Source organism: Myripristis murdjan, chromosome 20 (assembly GCF_902150065.1).
Source record: "Myripristis murdjan chromosome 20, fMyrMur1.1, whole genome shotgun sequence".
Taxonomy (NCBI): domain Eukaryota; kingdom Metazoa; phylum Chordata; class Actinopteri; order Holocentriformes; family Holocentridae; genus Myripristis; species Myripristis murdjan.
In genome coordinates, this window is record NC_043999.1 from 25,073,673 (window position 1) to 25,093,390 (window position 19,718).

The window sequence follows — 19,718 nt, forward strand, 5'->3', positions numbered from 1 at the left end:
AGCTGCCATCTTTATGGTGGTGGAATGAACTGAAAATACACAGTAATACTAAGAAAACGCAAACACAGTACAAGAAGTGTATGTAATTGAAAGGCCGACACACACCAAACTGACATCAAAGAACTAGTGACGACACAAGTGCGACCACTAGTGGCTACATTGCCTGCATTGGGCCAAACACTGAGGTTCAAAGCAGGTGAAGAGCTTGGACTGGTAGCCAAAGTAGACACCTTATCCACAGACTCTGCACAGTCAGTGAAATGGCAAGGCCCCAGCCTTTCTGAGGGACAGTGAATACAGGATAGAACTCAAGCCAGTTTTCCCTGGCAACACCGAGAAGCATCCCTTTACCACTTCTGCCCAAAGTGAAGCAGGACCTGACTTGCATGGAAAACCTCGGTGTAAACTCAAAGGCTGAACAACCCATGGACTGGTTCGCTGGAATGGTGACTGTACCTAAACCAAACAAAAACGAGGTACACATTTGTGTAGAGCTAACAAAACTGAACAACTCAGTCGACAGACATTTGCTTCCCTCAGGTGAGAACAAACAGGTGCCATTATGTTCTCAAACTCAATGCAGTCTCCGGGTTTGTCAAATACCTTTATCCAAGGAATCTGCTCTCCTAACAACATTCATCACACCATGTGGCATACTGCTGTAATTGCCTGTGTTATGGTGTATCATCAACACCTGGGTATTTCCAAAAGACAATGTCCCTGTTCCTGGAAGGCTTACAAGGACTAGCTGCCAAATGGATGATGTGTTTGTGTATGACAGTGTCAAATTCCTGGGGCAAATCATGGATGTGACTGGAGGCAACGCAGATCCCGACAACGTAGAAGGTGTTACCAACATGAAAGAACTAGTCAGATGATGGGGATGGTAAATCACCTGGGGAAATGCCTTCCAAACCTTGTGGAAATAAACAGAAAAGCTACTCAGAGATCTATTGAGAGCAAAAAACATGTGGACACAGAGAGATAAATAACCGAAAGTGTTTGATCATATCAAAAGGAAACTGGCCACTATAAAGCACCAAAAGCTGATGTCACAGTTTCAGCTGACACATCCTTATATGGCCTTAGACCAGTGTTACTTCAAAGAAAACGGGACAGCCAACTCAAACAAGTAGGGTACACATTTAGAGCCCTCACAAAACCAAACATCAACTCAAATACAATACAATACCTTAGCCATTAAATGGACATGAGATCAATTGTCATAGGACTGGGGATTAGGGATGTCTTGTGCCGCTGCTATTATCAAATAGGAGAAACTGCATGTAGGGCACTGGGGCATAGTAAAATGCTGGAGATGAGCCAAACAATAAGTCTGGTGGCCAAGATTGAGCACATAGCTGCCGGAGATGACTGAGAATTTTGATATTTGTGCAAAGGAGCAAGTTGACTTCAAAGACCCACAGACTTCAAAGACTCACGACAAGGAGGCTACGGGCTATGGTTGGTAGTGATGTTTTTGTTGGTAGCAGACTCTTTATAGATAACATTAAACTCTCCACAACTTCAGCAACAGCTGTAATCACACGTTTAAAATCCATCTTTGCCAAACATACCAGAACTGATAAAAGTTCATGACAGATAGTTTCAGACAGTTTGCAGGAACATTGAGATTTAGACCATCTTCAGCCCTTTATTCCCAACGAGAGGCAGAGTGTGATGTGAAGATGATAAAAACTTGGCTCTGATGGCTTAACACGCCACACCCCTAGCCAACAGAGTCAGTTTAGCAGAACGATTAATGGGCAGATGGATCAGAACTACAGTTCCTGTCATGCCATCTTGCTTCAATCCAACATGGGCTGAAATCTCCAAACTGAAAGAAGCAGAACAAACAGCTGAAGAAACAAAGCAAAATTTTCAAGATAAGACCAGTGCTCATGACCTGTCAGAAATGAGTATTGGTAATCATGTCTGGATCACTTATTTAAAAAAAAAAAAAAAAAAAATGAACAGTGAGGACAAGGGCCAACATACCAAGATCTTACATCACTGAGACACCACAGTTGCAGCTGCCTTGTCTCCACATCAGAACCTCCAGCCAGACCAGCGCACCAACCAGACAAACCCTGACTCCTACAATATTATGTTCTCATACAACTGCATTCTCAATTACATTTTGAGGAGGACATATTTTGTCAGAGATTACATTTGTCTGTAATATATCCTATCCTATCATTTGTGATCACTTAGTTTGAAGTCTGAGACAGGACATAGGCAGGCTAGGGGATGGGTTAAACACATGACTTTCACCTAGGTGAGTTCAAATTCAGTGGGAAGCGACAGGGGTGTTTGTTTGTTCATATACATTACCCTAACCAAGTGATGTAACTTCCTAAACCTAACCCTTCCCTAACCTTAACCAAGTAGTTTTAGTGGCCAAAGGAACTGAAACGGCCTAAATGCCGCCTCCCCGTAGATGTAATTAAGGATGCAGTTTAGTTGTCTGGGAATGTTTAGAAGACAGGGTTGACCAGCCATCTCTTCACCAGACATCTGTCAAACAGATGGCACAGAAGGTCACTATACAGTCCCAGAGCTGAGTGAAACACCACAAAGTACCTGAAAGAATTTGGTGTTTGAGACTAGGTACTCTCAGTAGACTCGGTGATATTAGAATAATCTGGCAGAATAACAGAATAATTCATCAGAATAATCCCTGCTTTAAGATGAAGAATTGGGCAGTCTACTGTACCACCTTCATAGTTTGACTGAACATAGTTCATACACTGTTAAGTTAAAATACTGTTTGATAAAAGGAAAAGCTATGATACAGAAAAATAAGCATGTTAAGTAAGAACAAATAGCTCCCAACAGATAAATTAGGGACGCACTGGGGAATGTATTGTTATAGTGTTTGTGTTCTGGTATGTCACAGCTGTGGACAAATGAGTTGAGGGTTTGAAAAGGAGCTGTTGAATAAAGTTTATGTAATGAGATGCTGCGCTCCTGAGTCCTTGTTTCTCATCTCCTTTTACAGAACCTTGTACCTGTCATGGTCAGAGAGCGCGCTGTACACTGAAGCCTGGTCGTTAGAGAGGTGCTCCTCCATGTTATTCAGCACAACACGGAACTGCCGCAAACAGATCATCATCCCCTCCAATTCATCCAGAGAATACTAAAAAGAACAGAAGGAATGGACACCACAGTCACATAGTGGATATTCAACATTTCAAAAATGTCAAATTAGTCTTGTAAAAGTTTTGAAAAAGCTATTTAAAATAATTAATTGTTGAAATTGTAAATTATGTCCTATGAGATACTCCAGTGTGCTAGACACCCAACACCATCTGTTAATTCCTGCTGGACCCAACCCATATTTTTGGTGAGGTGCAAAAATCCAAACTCTGTCTCAGGAGTCTATGAGATATCCCATGGAAAATTTTGGCTATTGAAAATATTTGTGGGGTATCTGGAGTGATCTGGATAAGTTATGCTGGATGGAACTGGATTGAACAGCTACTGGCTACAGGGCATGTAAGAAGTATTATATGATGAGAGGAACTGAAGAGCTTCTCAGTTATGAGCAAGTGCTTCAAGTGATTTCTGCAATCCTGAAAAATGACATAATTGGTTAAAGTTTCCCATACCCTTATAGGAACAACCTTTTTGTGGATTATTGTGGATTATTGTGCCTTATGCACCATACAGGACATACTTTTTTAAGCCAAGTATGAGTAACCTTAACCTTACTGCCCAATATGAATTCACTTCAGAGTCTATTTGCGGGTGACTTACGTCACCACAGGGCCGTCTCTGAGGAAATACAGGAGAGAAGAGTGGAAGACAGAATAGAGGCGAAGCTCCAAACATGCAAATCACATATTCATATGTAAATCCACTCTTGGCTATGAAAGGCCTCGATCTCAACAATGATGGTGACATGACAACAAATATGTCAACAAGAAAACAAACAAAAAAAGGAGGCTGTGCACGTCATGACTCCTTGGTCATTTCTATATAATAATAGGAAGAAAAAAAACATCAATGCTAATCACACACTGGGCCTTGGCAGGAATTGTGTTGATAAATGTTGCAGTTTAAGTATTGTTGTCCTGTTGCAGTCTTAACTGAATAGCATCAATACTGCATTGCTATATACTGTATTTTTAATAATACATATGCTCAGAGCTTGGGAGAACAAGTGCAGGATGGTCTGGGATTGAATTAACCAGTCAGCTTATCCTCTTATCCTTCTCTTTAGAGAGGGTGTACAGCAAGAAACTATGTAATTATAATAAAAAGAAAAACAAGGTTATTATCTTCCCAAGGTTATTCCTTGGGAAGATAAAACCAAACTTTTGAGGTTTTGCCATTATATCATACAAAGCTAATTTAAAACCAAAAAGTTGAAATTTGGCCATTTATTTGATTTAACCTTGGTTGATTATTATGGTTATTATCATTTATTGATTATTGATGTTTTATTTATTTATTATATTTTATCTAGTCTTGCCATAGGGTTCATACTAAATGAGAGAGAAAGAGACATAAAGAGAGAATGGATGTACATAAGGTAATATTGCAAACCCTGTTCTTCTTGTTGCTTTCTTCTTTAAATGAATATATGAATAAAGTAATTTCAGAAAGTAAAACGCCAGTTTCTATTCTTCCCTCTGAGCTAAATAGAGCAAAAACATCTTTGCTTATTGCTAATTTTAAATCATTATTATGCATTAACAATAGTCATGACTTATTACACAGTGTAGAATTGCAGGAAATGTAAAAAAAAAAAAAAAAATCCATTATTTCATTATTTTTCTCACATCATGATATAACAGATCCTGGCTATAGAGAAGTTACTTACAGTTAAGTTTCCCACAGTGTCCTGTTTGCCGTGACTGTTTTGAGTACAGCATGTACATCGATGGTCACAGGAACAGCAGCAGGCAAAGTTGGTCATCAGATCTCCCTCCCACCGCTTCTCCTCATCTTCATCATCACCCCTGTCTACTTTGTCATCAGGCCATAGACCTGTGTCCAGGGAGACTGACTTTGACCTGAAGCTTCCAGCCGATCCAGGGAAACTGTCACAAGACTGCCAGTCTTTAGACAGTAAAGGGAAGGATGGGGAGGAAGAGAAGATTAATGCAGGTCTCCTTGTTGTTTCTGAGATGGTCACTTGGTTATTCAGAGGATGAAGACCTCTATATTGTGACTTCTTGGTAAGTGCACTTTGTTGAATCTTTAGGTCTGTCCACGACCGGACAGCTCGGAGGGGTGTGGATGTGTCCAAAGTGAGAACACTTGGAGGGATTGTGGGTTTAGAGTCAGTGATGTAGGGAACATCCTTCCTGTGAACAATATGGGAGACAGAATGGGAGCACAGAGATGAGGGCATCTGGACAGAAACAGACCGACCTGATCTGGACCTGCCCGGGCTGTTGAGGTCTGCCAGGGCTGTGGAAGAGGATGGAGCTGGAGTCAAAGAGGGGAGAATGTCTGAGGAGGCACTTTCAGACATGAATAATGCAGCACTTGTTGGGGAGTCCGGAGTAGTTGGCCCTGTAGGTGAGACAGAAGTCCCAAGAGAAGTTTCTAATGTGTCAAAGCTGCCTGATTCCTCTAGCACAGGGGATGGAGTGCAAACCTGGATCGGCTCTGCCCAGTAGACATATCCATCAGAGTCCAGCTCCCGACAAATAGCATCCACATCACCGTATTCACCATCACCCTCTGATCCATCCACTGAGGTTTCAAACACCAGATCTAAACTCTCAATTTGTACTGGACCGGACACCTTTGGTTCCGATTCTGTTCTACCATTTTGTACCATTTCTGGAACCTCATCATGTGATACAGAAGACCTTTTTTGTTCTTCACTTTCTGTTTCATTCAAACCAAAGAATTGGATCTGTGGCTGTGGCTCTGTTTCTGTCTCTGCCACAGAAGCAGATCTAGAATCTTCTGGCATAACTGCAGAACAGTCCGCATCTGACATGTAAACAACAGCCCCTTGAGTCTGCACAGTGTCTCTCAGGGTCTCACCTTGTCTCTCAGGCTCTCCCTCTTTCCTTCCATCCCTCTGAAGATCATCATCTGGGTCCAAAGCAAGCTGTTCAGTCTTACCTTCAATGACATGTTGGACAGAAGAGTCCGGAGCAGACTCTGTATTATGATCATGATGACAAGGTCTGTCCTGCTGGGTGACAGACCATTCTGTTGAATCTGGGATCCCTCTAACAACTTGATCTGTCAAATCATCTGGATCAGGAAAGGCTGAAGGCGGGGAGGCCAGTACTGAACACTGGTCAATTTCAGAAGAAGAAGAAGAGGTAGAGCAAAGGCAGGAGAGTTTCGAAAGATCCTCCTCAGACTTATTGGGGGTAGAAGAGAATGTGGGATCTTCCTCAGACAAATCAGAGGAATGTGAAAGGCTGGGGGGCAGAAGCAATTCTTCTTCTTCTTTTATTTGTGTCTTGATATGAGGATGAGACATGCCTATGCCATCTGAGTCTGGAGACAAAGAGGAGAGAGGTGAGACCTCATTCCTCTCTGTTTGAGAGTCTTCTGGACTCCTGAAGGAGGGGTTACAACAATTAGAATCAGGAGACGGAGTTAAGGTGGGAGGAGGGAGGGTTGAAGATGCCCCAGCTTTGCATTCTAAATTAAGAGAGAGGGATGGGTGAGGAGAGGCCTCACTCCTCTCAGTTTGTGTATTCTTTGGACTCCCTGAAGGGAAATCTGTTTGTGGGAAAGATTTGGCAATGGAGGCAAGGAAAGAGGAACAACAGGCAGGAGAGGAAGGGGGGGAAGGGCTGAGAGGAGGAAGAGACATAGATGGAGAAGTTTTGTCTTCTAATTCAGTAGAGAAAGAAGAAAGGGAATGAAGAGGAACATTCTCTATTTTCATTTGCTCTGGTTGTTCAACAAGTGAGGGAGGTTGTGGGGAAAACATTGGACCAGCATGGAAGGAAGTTGTAGGAGATGAAGAGTGACAGTGAGCAGTGTCTTCTACATCAGTTGAGGAAGAGTGAGGAGGAGGAGAGTCAAACACCAGCAAAGAAAAAGAGGCAGGAGGGTCTGAGGGAGGCTGGGCAAGATCATGATCTGGTGGAGTCTCCTCTTGGCTTTCCGAGGCTGAGTCTGGAGAAGTGGGGGATACTAATGAGCATTCTGGTGGAAAAGATGGTGAAGAAAAGAGAGCCGTTTCAGTGTTACAGGTTGAGGAGGAGAAGGGGAGGACAGAGGGAGAGGTGGGAGTGGGAGGAGCAGAGGAGGCCTCCCTCACCGTGGTGTTGCTGTCAGTGCTGTCTCCTGACAGGACTGAAAGAGCCTGTAACACAAGAAAAAAAGAGAAAGCAGTGGAGGTAGTCAGTAAGGTGGGCTTCACTGTATAGATCATTTTAAATTTCTATTCCATTTTAGGCAACATTCCAAGCAACCACTAGTAAGGAGGTCAATCCTGAATATTAAATGCGAATTTTAAAATATTAAAACAATACACAAGATTGATATGTAGTGATATAATGATATAATGATATAATGAAGCAATATAATGCAAAAGGGAGTACAGTTATACTGTATATCAATACGGCTGTGATTAGTTTGTAGATAATCCCAGCGATGCTGATATTCAGAATAACAACACAATACTCGCGAGTGTGATGTTGCTTTCATACAACATTTTTGTAAATGAAGGCCTTTTTGTGATTAAGTTTTTATTGATTTTTTCCCCTTTTAGGGAGGGGTGTGGGGGACATTTACATAAATAAACAGATATTGTATAAATACTTAGAAGCAGTGGATGAAAGAGAAGGGGAAAAAAATGCTCATTTTCCACCTCATGCCTATCTGTCTAACTCACAATGTAGAATTACATCCAACCAGGAGATAATATGGAAATCACTTAGCGCCCTGTTCTGAGCCAGTAGATGATGTTAAGAACTATGCAGTATAGATTATAATCTATGATAGTTAAACGAAAAAACGATGGCATTTCCCAGTTATAAGCAGCAACACATTATGACTTATTTACTCCATCAATTTATGACTCCGCCAAACAAAGTAGTTCCGTCAGAATTCAAGCTTCTACTGAACTGACATAAACAATTTTCCAACTGTATCTGCTCATGGTCCTTTGTTGCCCAGGCAACGCTTCTTGTCCAGTCAACTCACTCATTCAAATGTTCAGTGACATGCTGGTCATTATACAACAGTCAGATTTGGCCATTTGTTGTTACTTGCCCCATAGTAAAATAATATCGTTTCCACAAATATTGTACATAACTTTTGGTCTGCTTTCGTTCTCATCTTACATAATTTCATGAAAAACAATTTGACACCCCCTTCCTGGATGTTTTCTCTCTTTTGGTTCCTCACTCTTACTCTGCTGGACTATGACTCAGTATTTGATGTGCAGGGGATCCTGACCTACATCCCGTATCTTTATAGGTCTCATTCTACAAAGATGTTTCACTATTAATGACCATTATGAAATACATAAGGTCTTTTTTAATACATCCAACTTAGAGCTCCTGAATGAAATAGTAGCCCACTAAAGCACCACAGACATTACACACTGTGGGCTCTAGTTTCGCAGACCAGGCGAGGCGGGGGCGTAGCGCAGATGCGCTTCGCCAACTGGGTGTGGCCAGGTGGATTTTCCAAGTTTGGCACGCCGTGCTCGGTGGCGCAAGTACTCCACTGTCCCTCCTACCGGCGGAGGGGAGGAGAAAAGGCGTGGAGTGGGTTTGACACAGCCGATTCACATGTAACCAATCAAATGAGCCCCTGTCCTCGCCTTTAAAATGCGCTGCGTGAAGGCGTGATGAAAGTTTACACAGCTGACATGGAGGTCTATTGCCGCAGGCGGAGCGGAGCCCAGGAGACAGGCGCGGAGCGGAGACCGGCGAGCAGTGCGGACACGTCACCAAAACCTCACAGGCAGATCGATCACAATCAGCACATACATATATCTCCATATCAACTGTCCCGTCACAACTGATGTCAGATCAAAGGAGATTGGCACCGTTTGTGCTGATAGTGAGGTTTTGGTGATGTGCGCCAGCCAGCCAAACTTCCACTGCGCCAGCTCCGCTCCGCCTTGCGCTGAAAGTAGACGTGGTTTCAGATGGCGAGCTTTTGGCGCACCTCGGCGAAGCCTTTTGGCACGAAACTGTCACTGCGTCAAGCCGAATCTGTCGGCACCTCCCCCCGCTGCGCTGCCACTCCCATCTCGGCGAACCTCCGCCTGCGAAACTTGGACACTGTCCGCCTCTGCCGCTTCGCCGGTCAAAACTAGCTCTGCGCGGGGTTCGCCTCACTGCGCCGGGAAACTAGAGCCCTGTATCTTTAACTACTGAGCTAAACTAAATGGCTCATTTCCTTGAATGAACTGGCTCCCTACCTTCACCAAAAACAACCATTCACTTGAAAACAACTCAACACTAGCTGAAACACTAGTGAAATTTCTATGTCCAAATTACACAAAAGAACTAAACTGACATTAATTCTTTTAAGGAGCTTGTGCAACATGATTCAAATATTCTCAAGCCAAGTGACTGCAAACCTTAGCAATATTTCAACTGACATGAAGGTGTGTAAATAATGACCATATTGGGTGAACTATTCCTTTTTCAAAATAAGACCCAGGGAGGTAGAAACCATTTGTCTTTGTTGAAACAGCAGTCTCCTTCAGTGAATTTCATGTTCTACAGACTGTACAACTTGCTCTGGAATCAAAACAGATGTTTTCCTCTAATAAACCATCACAACACCAAGATATCCAACACTAATCATTGTCATGACTATTTTATGAAATCTAACTACAGTAAAGTTGCAGTGGATGAAAGTGTGTGAGTGATATGTGAAAGTGACTCAGGAGACCTTGATGAGTTCAGATCCTGGTGACGTCTGCTGAGAGAGGGAGGGGATAAAAGGCTCTTCCAGGAAACCGCTGCTGTCCGACTGGCAGCTATTGGTCCGGTTTACACCCCATACTGCCGAGAAAAACAGATAGGAGACGAGGCAAAAGAGATATAGAAGAAAGTTATTATCAACATTTCAAAAGAACATCAATTTTGCTCATTTTTACCACTAAGACTTTTAAACATGTATAGCATATATAGGTCAAATATCATACTGTCTTATCTGCAAATGATACAGTGGCCAGTGATATTAATAATTGTGTGTCTGCAGGCAATTCTGGCTACTGGGAGTCTGTAATGCAGGTAGTTATGTCATAAGGTGTCATATTTCTCAAATTAGCATTGTGTTATGAAAATTATATGACTTCATCGAAACTCATCTTGTCACTGTTAAATTGTGAGATAAATTTATGAGTAAAGGAAAGTTCACCTTTTCATGACCAGATAGGAAAACCTCTGACATGCTCTGTTTACTCAGCCAGCGGGGATATGAAAATGAGCAAAGCCTCTAATGACCAACTTTGTATTTCTGCACCAGGGTAGAGCGTGCCATGCTGTTGAAACTGTATGGAACACTAAGCGCTGTACATTTCAAAATCTCCAGCCCATGAATTATACGTCTAAAGCTCTTCTCTCTCCAAGTAAGATAGTGAGGGTACATAAGAGGTAATGGGGAGTGAGGGAGAAACATTGAGAGGATATGGGGACAAAGATGAAAAAGAAGGAGTAGACAGGAGTCCCAGTTGAAGAAAGGAGAGGGAACCAAATTTTGTATATAGAACAGAGAGCCTGTTTAAACAAGTAGCACTTTAACGCTTGAGTCATGAAAGAGGCATCCACCCTGGAATACTTCCCTTTGATATGTACACTATGGACAGACAACAGATACTCAGGTCTCCCCTGGCTGGCTACTGATCTGAGCTGCACACGTCAACCCGAACAGCCGTCCAGACCATGATCATTAAAGCTCCACTGGGACTTTTCATGGGACAACAAGGGCAAAAGCAGGGCTGAACGTACAGTATTTACAGCATCCACTTTCTTTACATCACATTTTAGGCTACCGCTGCAACATTGTGATAAGTAAGAAAATAAAAAACAGCATTAATGGGCTTTCCTTGTGGTATTGGTCCATCTTCTGTTATTACTAAAATGCCTTAAATCTGGCCTTTATAGAGTGAAACTGAATTTTATAGAATAAATGTAGGCTTTCACTAAACTTCAGCATTGAACTTGGTTGAGTGTATAGTTAGTCCACAGCCAAACAGCTCCCATAATAACCCTATCACATTAATAAACACCAACAAAACAAATTATGCCAATATAAAAAATAACATGTCCTAGTAAACATTTTTTCCCCTGTAATTACAATTATTTGTGAAAGCACTATCACATCTTCCTGGTGCAAGGTTACTATGTGGAAATTTCCTGCAGACGAATCTACTGTCCAATTCAAATAGCAAAATAACAAGAAAAGAGCTGTTTAATTTCCTCAAAAAACAGGTACTGGAATTTGTTGTTTTATAGGCATAATCCGCTCTCTATCAATCTCTACCAGCATTCAATTTCAGTTTACGGCCTACCTGTATTTTCTGCTCCTGCTGTGAAGCTCCCAGCAATACTGCTGTCATCAAAACTGTGAATCTGCAATGAGACCCCACAGAATGATGAAATAAACTGCTACAACCTCAGTCATGCCTGCAGAGAAAACAGGCTGAGGCAACTTTTAATATTAGAATACAGCAGAGTAAAAGGGAAAAATAAGAATAAGAATATTTTTTTTAAAAAAATGGTGCAAAACAAACAGTTACACTTCAATATGGAGTATTAAGTAGGAACGTATGTGAAGATTTTTTTTTTATAATTTATCTTTAATTGATAGTGACAGTAGAGAGAGGCAGGAAAGTATTTTTAGTATTTGCAAGACAGAATACGCTAGATCTCAACAGGCTGGCATTAAGACAAATATATTATCACTGGAATAACACAATGAATTGTTTTCTTATCCTTCCTTTTAAAAAGAATGTGCTCTGCATAAACACATTGCCATTTTCATGACTGTGTACTAAAACTTGCGGTGCTGTTAGTTTCTATAGCAGCTGATTTCACAGCAAGAGCTCATGTGAGCAATTTAACTGCTTAATGTTGTGCTTTGTTGGAGTCTTTTCTCTCTTCAAATCAACGTGGTCTGACTCTGGTATTTTGTTTGGTAAAGAAAAATTTTTTATCCCCCCCCAAAAATTGCATAATTTACTACTAAGCAAGAATGGGAGGATTACATAGTGAATTTTACAGGCTTGGACTAATGTTGCACCGAGTGTGTCTGTATTACTGTGAGTTAGTGACAAAGAAGTATTATGTGTTTATAATGAGATCAAAAAAATTAATGCTGCAAACCCTTTCCTCTCTCCTATTTAAATTGATTTTATAGAGTACTACATATTGACAGAAACAGGGCCCTTGGTGTTTTTACTGTCCTCTGTGCTGTACTGTTTATACAGCAAATGTAAATGACAGGCACAAATTATCATTTCCTGCATTTTATTGCTCGTTTATAAGCAATAAAGGTTATCTTGACAGTCAACTTTTATACTTTTATTGTTACCACTTCTGTTACTGTTTTTTTTTTTCTTACTCATTGACTCGCAAGTATAATCTTTCATTAGCCTCTGAAATTATGCTTACCTCTTCCATTTCAAATGATTCTCTCGCCTGCCCTGGGCTCCTCCTTCTCTCTAAGGCAGTGTTGGGTGACAGGGGGTGACCTTCCTTCAGAGGCCCCAGTCTGAGTGCACTGTCCTGGGTTATGGAAGAAGCCTCTTGAGTGTCTGGACCAGGTCCTAGTTCCTCTGCCAGAGGGCTAAGACATACAGTATCCTGGAGACCTGGTTTCACTCTCTTCACAAGGGCTTTGGTGTCTCCGGGGCTGGCTGGAGGCTGCAGCGGCTGGGGTGCAGCGCTTGGAGAGGCGGTGGCCTGAGTGGTCTGATCCTGGGTGCTGCTGCTGGGGATTTGGCTCAGAGACTTCTTTGATGCTCGTCGGAAGAGCATACCCATACGTCGCCTCCTCTCCCGGGCCTCTGCGGGCAGGTCTTTCATCAGCCGCTGTGCTCCAAGGGCGGAGGAGGATGAAGCTCCCACTAAGGAGGAAAAGGCTGAGGTGACCTGCTGCAGAACTTCTAGCTGCCTGAAACGATCTGGCAGGGACAGGACAGGAATGGGGAGATAAGGACAACATTTTGACACCCAAATTACAGCATGTAAAGTAGATGGATCCACTGATAGTAGGGGAATCAATAGCTCACTGACGTGTGAAATACGATAGACCATACATGGAAGACCAGTGTGCATCACATTTTCCAGCAGCACTTACTCTGAAATTCAACAATCATTATATTTAGAATGTTTTTATGTTAGTATTTTATTCCACAAAATTATATTTCATTTATTAATGCCTGGACTAAGAAGTCTTTGTAAATTACAGTAATAGTGCACTGCATTGCATGTAGCAAATTTCTGTTTGGTTTTGTACAAACACACAGTCTCTGAAAAGAAGGGACCACAGAGTTGATTGTTTTTTTAGATCATGGGATGAAATCACAGACTGAGCACAGAGCTCAAGAGTTTGCAGATTTTCTCAGAGGAGAGTACACCTTTTTTATTATATGCAATTTGTCATCAGTAGTTATGTAGGTAAACGAGACTGTCGTCTGTCAAAAAACGACCTCATAGGTCATTTATCCAGCAGTTTATTATGACCTGTAGTTACGTTCTAAAGTTAAGCGACCTCTAGTGGTCTGAGAGCGAAAAACTGTGAGTAAGGGGGCTGGTGGGGTGCAGTAAATGGGTCGATCAACACAACTTTCCCTCAGCCAACCTGGGTTCAACTACAAATGAGGGCAGTGTTTGTTTTTAGATATTTGCGCTCTAACATTAGCAAATGTTAGCAAATGTTAGCTAATGTTCCGTAACCTTATTAGAGTGTGGATAGTGTGGGCTGGGCTCAGACAACATTTAGAAATTTAGAAATGTTCAGGTTCGCGTCAGGTTCGGTTCTGTCTGTTCTGGCCAACTCCTTGTACAGTGCTGGAGTTTACGTGATGACACTGAAGGCAACACGTAGGCTATTTCAGGTGGTAAATGTAACCTAGTGATGGAAGACAAGCTGGGGCTCAGGTCCGCCTCGGACACAAAGACAAGAAGATGCCTGTTGGGTTCAGGTCGGCCTTGGTTACTAAGCTCTCAGCCTCAGGTCGGGTTCACAGCCCGATCCGCATTCTAAACCCTCTCCCTGACTTTGCTGCACAAGCCAGGCTTGGACTCTTACTGTACACACTGTCACTGTTCTCTAAGTTCCAGCTCTGATCTTGGACTTTCAGTTTTGGTACCTTTGCCTGTGGGACTGACCCATCTTCTATGACCTGCTGCTAGCATTTTCCTACCTGAGGGGAACCAAAATACAGTCAGGTGTCCTGTCTGGGTACAGAACGGGGTGGCTCATTACTTCTGTCCCCCCTATTTTTTTATTTTTTATTTTTATTGTTTTTTTTTTGTTGTTGTTGTTGTTTTTTGTTGTTGTTGTTCGTTTGTTTTGTTTTGTTTTTTTGGTCAATGCATTCAAGAGTTAGTTAATTATTTGTATTCACACATCCTACTAGCCCAGAGTTTTGTAATGGAAATATGGGATGTTAATTGTATTTTTTTTTTTTTTTTTCATTTGTGTACTTCATAAATTTTAATTTTTGAATTGATTTAAACAAATACATATGTTCCTCGTCCTGGTCTGGCAAGGGACATGTTCAGCATTTCTGCTGTGTCCATTCTAAACATCTGTGTTCACATGGAACATGTATGTTACATAACTGCCTGAAAGCACCTTTACATTACTCTTCCATGTACCGCTCATGTGACTCAAACCTGCCTTTTTTATTGACTTTATGTGTTTGACTTACTGCTGACGTCTGGATTCTCCAGGTCCAGCCGATTCTTCTGGGCCTCCAGAAACACTTGGAGGTTTATTCCTCTTGCCTGAGACTGATGATTGATGAACCGCGCTGGGATGCGACCTGAGATGTCCGGCTCATCGCAGCCAAAGCCCAGATCCAACAGAACCTCCTCTGGGTCATCATTCCACAGGTTGAGAACATCCATCACACTGGGAAACAGGAGGAGCAGCAATCGCAGCTCAGCGGAAAGTGACATAACTCAACGCTTCACGCCATATACACATGTACATAAACAAGCATTGGCCAATCCTGCTCAATTATATTGCTATATTATATTTTCTCTGTTTGCACACACACAGAGACATACAGCCAGCGTCTAACCTGAGAGGTGTAGAGTGGCCAGAAGCAGCTGAGTTGAAGCTGCTCCACCTGCTAAGAGCTGGTCTTGACCTTGTCCACCTGAACAGAAACCACACATCACGTCAGGTCATGGATTCACACACACACACACACACACATAGATATGTGATGTTTGGACCACACCTAAAATCTGTTCCTGTATCTGTATCTCTGAACCTCTATCCTGTCTGGAAGTCTTTGTCTCTGTGGGTACATGCACTCAGTCATGTCAAGGTTTTAACTGACTGAAGTGATTCTTCTATGGTGATGACGGCAACTGGCCATGTTTAATGTTCAAGCGATGTGCAACTTATTGTTGTGATAGTCGCTGAGCCCATCTCTGACACAACAGAGCATTCTTCCTGACATAAATGCATTTTCACATCTCAAATAACCACAGTAATTAAAGTCCATATATAAGCACAAAAAAGATGCATAAAAGGTTATAATTCCATTTGATATGTTGCAATCCAGCAGGAACCTGACAGGCCCGTGAAAAGACGTGCTCATGTGAAACCATGAGAAACTATTGCAACACACCTCCTCCTTAAATCATGTTAAAATGGCAAGCGCAAATGTGTACACAGCTGATCCCGTTCCTTCTCAAAATACCACACAGACCAGACTTCAGACGAAGGGCACTATGTTTGTGGCACAAAGTATAATTCAATGCCCAGGGTATTTGAAAAGGTAAAAATATGAAACAGGTGATTAGATCAGCCACCTGTTTATCATCAGTCAGACAAACAAACCACGAGGTCTCCTAAAAATTGTAGTGTCATACAACTAAACGTCATTCACGATTAAATATTTTACTTATTTTACTTTTACTTATTATCCCAGGTAGGGAGAGGTTAGGTTTAGGCATAAAAACCACTTGGTCACAGTAACATAACGTAACATATGTTGCTTACAAAAAAACCAAACATCACTGCTGCTTCGTGCTGATCTTGAGCTTGGGCTGCCTGAGTGAACGTCAGTTGTTTGACCCATTCAGCACCCCACCTTCTTCCTAGCACAGGTTTCAGACTAAGTGATCATAGACACGCTTGTGATACGTTACAAGTAAATGTAATCCAATTACAAACTATGTTCCCCTCTAGACATAACTGAGAATGCAGTACGAGTGTGTAATTTTTAGGAGACAAGGCTCTATGTACGTACAGACTCTAAACTTCAGTGTGGGTGTCCCACAGAGGTGTGCTAGCCTACCCTCTTCCATCCATCTATGACACAGTAGGTACTTTTGCCAGCAAAAGGACATTTTAGATGATTTTCAATTCAATCAAATTTCAATCCAAATGCTGGCTAAAGAGTCTTTTCAGTTAAATCTTGTCAACTCCTGTTATCAGTTGATTACGCTACTATCTGAAATTGCCAACTTTTTGCTTCTCTTGTGAATTCGTCGCTGACCCGTGTCCTAGACGTTGGCTGAAGGAGAGCTAAAATGAACAGGACGCACAACAGAAAAATATAATACAGCCAGAATACCAAATCATTGCTATTCTGTACTCACATTTTGCTCCCACTCTTTTTCATTTCAAAGATCCTCAGACTTCTCCTCTGTATTATTTTATGTTGAAGTCATTTTCTCTAGACTGATTTTTTGTGCAGCTGTCTTGCACTGTCATAACTTGATGTAATTCTTTCGCTTTCTATGCAAATTATGGCGCGTATGCTGCGTGGAGGGAGGGAGCTGATCTTTATTTGCATGGTAAATATGACTTGTTTGTACATGGCTCCATGTTCAAGTACAGAAGTTGTCCATCTCATCTAATAATAAAGTTCTGTCAATCAAACATATGCTGCAGTAGTGGTTAAATTTAGACATGCTTGGTCTGTGCTATTAAATCTAGTGTCGTCATTGTATTACATACAAAGGGCAGCCGGTGCAGCTGAACCATGGAAATGAAAAAGATGATCTCTTTTATTGGGTCAGATTCAACACCTTTTAAATTATTTTTTGCTATTATTTTTACTTTGATTATATGTTTTATTTAAATCCTATTGCAGCCTACTCAGCTATATTTTAAGTTATACTGCTGAATACAAATTTTGTCCATCCTGTGCCAGAATAACTATGGTGCGTCATTATACACCACCAGTGTTTTTATAATATTCCTTTGGCAATCACTCCACTTGTTTAACACCTTCAGTTTGTCCTAATTGTTGAGCCCGACTGCTTGTCAGCACATAATAAAATAGAGGCCTAACTACAAACCAAGAGATCAGTTTTGGATGATTAATGTTTTATCTTTCAGAATAATGCAAGTCAGATGGTATTCATGCTCAATGATTCTTCAATAGCCAGAGATATCTTCATCATGTGGTTGTATAATGGATTTTAACAGAGTGGACATTACCTTGTATTTAATTACTTTGCCATTGGAATCATATTTTTTCATACTCTCCAAAATGTGCATACAGATGAGTCAAAGTTGCCATGGACCTGTGCAGATTGTCACAACAAATTTTTGCGCAGAACTCTGGAAATCTGCCTGAGGAGTGGCATACACTGTTTTCAGAATGGTTTTGTGGGTGCACAATGGTTATAAATGCAGCCCCTAGTTTTTATTGGGCAGATGCATGTAAATAAATGTAACTAAGTCCCAGAAACCAGTAAAATAATTTTGTTATCGGTATTCAATTTGGAAAATTAATCACGCCCCTCAAATGTTTAGGCTATCTGACCCAGCACAAGCAACAACAGACATTTTCTGTTTGTGTTGGCATCATTTGTCTTGAAACGAGGAATAATACAAATCACATTACTGTGATCAATGTACAGCCAAACATTAACATTGCCATTGATGCTTTACTGACACTAGCTAGCTAACGGGCTCACCATTCAGAAACCCGCTGACCAGAGCGATGTTTAAAATATGGCAAACCCTCATGTTCTCCATCTCAGGCTCCTGAGGTTCAAACATGTCATCTGTTGAAAATAGCAGAAGCTTTGGAAGAACACGTTCTGTCTGCAGGTGCCCTACGGCTGGACCTGTCGCATGTTGCTACCTCGCATGTTTCGCGTTATCCTGACATATATCGTATAGCTGGGAACTGTTGCTACATGGAAATATTTACGAACAACATGTTAGATAATAATGTAAGGTATTACTATTGATGAGGGTTTGTTAGACACTCAGGGAACATGATAATCACACCATGTTTATACACCAACGATGTATTCATCAATCACGTCTGATGTATCCAACTCTATTTCTGACAACTTTCCCAAACTCTGCAGCCCTGTGGGTTAGTGTTCTGTAATAGGATGTAGCCTATTTTTCACTTTCAATGCACTTCCTACAGCTACATGGGTAATAGTTGTGTTAGACTGAATTCCATGACCCCATGCTTCCTGATAGTGAGGGCTTATCCTCACACTACACAACTGGCTGTTTGACTTCTGAACAGTTTGACAGGAGACGAGAACGAGAAGAAGAGAGTCTTCCTTACCGCAGAAATTCCTGGACGGTCCTCAGTCCCTGTTTACCATATAAAGACGCTGCAGGGGAGAAAAAGCAGTGTTATCTGGACGAGGAACCACAGCAGGGGGAATATTTGGAGCCATAAATGACAGAAGCAGGCGGGAGAAATGTCAGGGGGAGAAAAGAAGTGGAAGGGAAAAAAGAAGAATAGAGAGCATGGGGAAACATCTCCTTGATTTTCTGTTGGTGCAAAGCAAGTCAGCACATCCTGTCCAGGGCTGGTGTCAAGACTCCACTAGCTATATTAGGCAAGTGTTTCTCACTGCCCTTCCTTTCTCTCGTCCGCCCTCTCTCTCTCTCTCTGTCTCTCTCTCTCTCTCTCTTCCTTCAGAGGGTGTTTGGGTTTTGGCAGTTGTCTTGAACTCCCTCTCCTAGGCTGTGACTCTATTTGATGCTGGCATGGTGTCAAGGACAAAGTGGTCTTTCTCCCTCTGCACCACCATACCTTGTGTTTTTTATTTCTTGCACAGACCATTTCTGTCAAAAGCCTGTCGAAACACTCAAGACTCTCTATCTTCTTATCCCACCAGCATCTCCCCACTAAGAGCTTTGCAAGCTTCCTTAAAAAGGCAAATGCAAATAAAGTGTTCCCTGCCCGGCTGGTAATGACTGGTGGCTGGGTTTTGTTCTGCTCTGGCCCACTGTGCTCTGGCCTCTTTTAAGTCCCGTGTCATTTGCTCTTACATAAGAGTGGCTAGCTCTTCATCAGTTGATAGGGTGGCACTGGAGAATACAAAGGGAGCACTTCCTGTCAAACCACAGACATAAGGCATGCAGTCTTGTAAACCGACTTGTAAGATTGTGAGGTCAGCTGTTGAACATTATAGAGCCTCAGGAAATTTTGGCAGTCCAAGTTGCTTTTAGTGAATTCAAGAACCTCTTTTTTCACTCTGCTTTTGCAATAGAGAGGATGCCAAGAACATTCTGGATGAATGTGTCCAACTTAAATCTCCCTTGATCTCTCTCTTCTTTATTTAGCCCTCCTTGTTAAA

The 19,718-nt window shown here is 41.8% G+C and overlaps 1 protein-coding gene across 1 annotated transcript in view; it reads right to left on the reverse strand.

Moving 5' to 3' along the window:
- itprid1 (ITPR interacting domain containing 1) overlaps nt 1–19,718 on the reverse strand; it is a 31,519-nt gene that overhangs the window by 3,665 nt on the left and 8,136 nt on the right. The window contains exons 6-13 of the mRNA XM_030079874.1: nt 18,695–18,743; nt 15,218–15,295; nt 14,843–15,045; nt 12,576–13,087; nt 11,474–11,534; nt 9,850–9,962; nt 4,829–7,297; nt 3,012–3,139 (exon numbers count right to left, since the gene is read on the reverse strand). Of these exons, the coding sequence (XP_029935734.1) occupies nt 3,012–3,139; nt 4,829–7,297; nt 9,850–9,962; nt 11,474–11,534; nt 12,576–13,087; nt 14,843–15,045; nt 15,218–15,295; nt 18,695–18,743 (3,613 nt within the window). The remainder of the gene's footprint in view (nt 1–3,011; nt 3,140–4,828; nt 7,298–9,849; nt 9,963–11,473; nt 11,535–12,575; nt 13,088–14,842; nt 15,046–15,217; nt 15,296–18,694; nt 18,744–19,718) is intronic.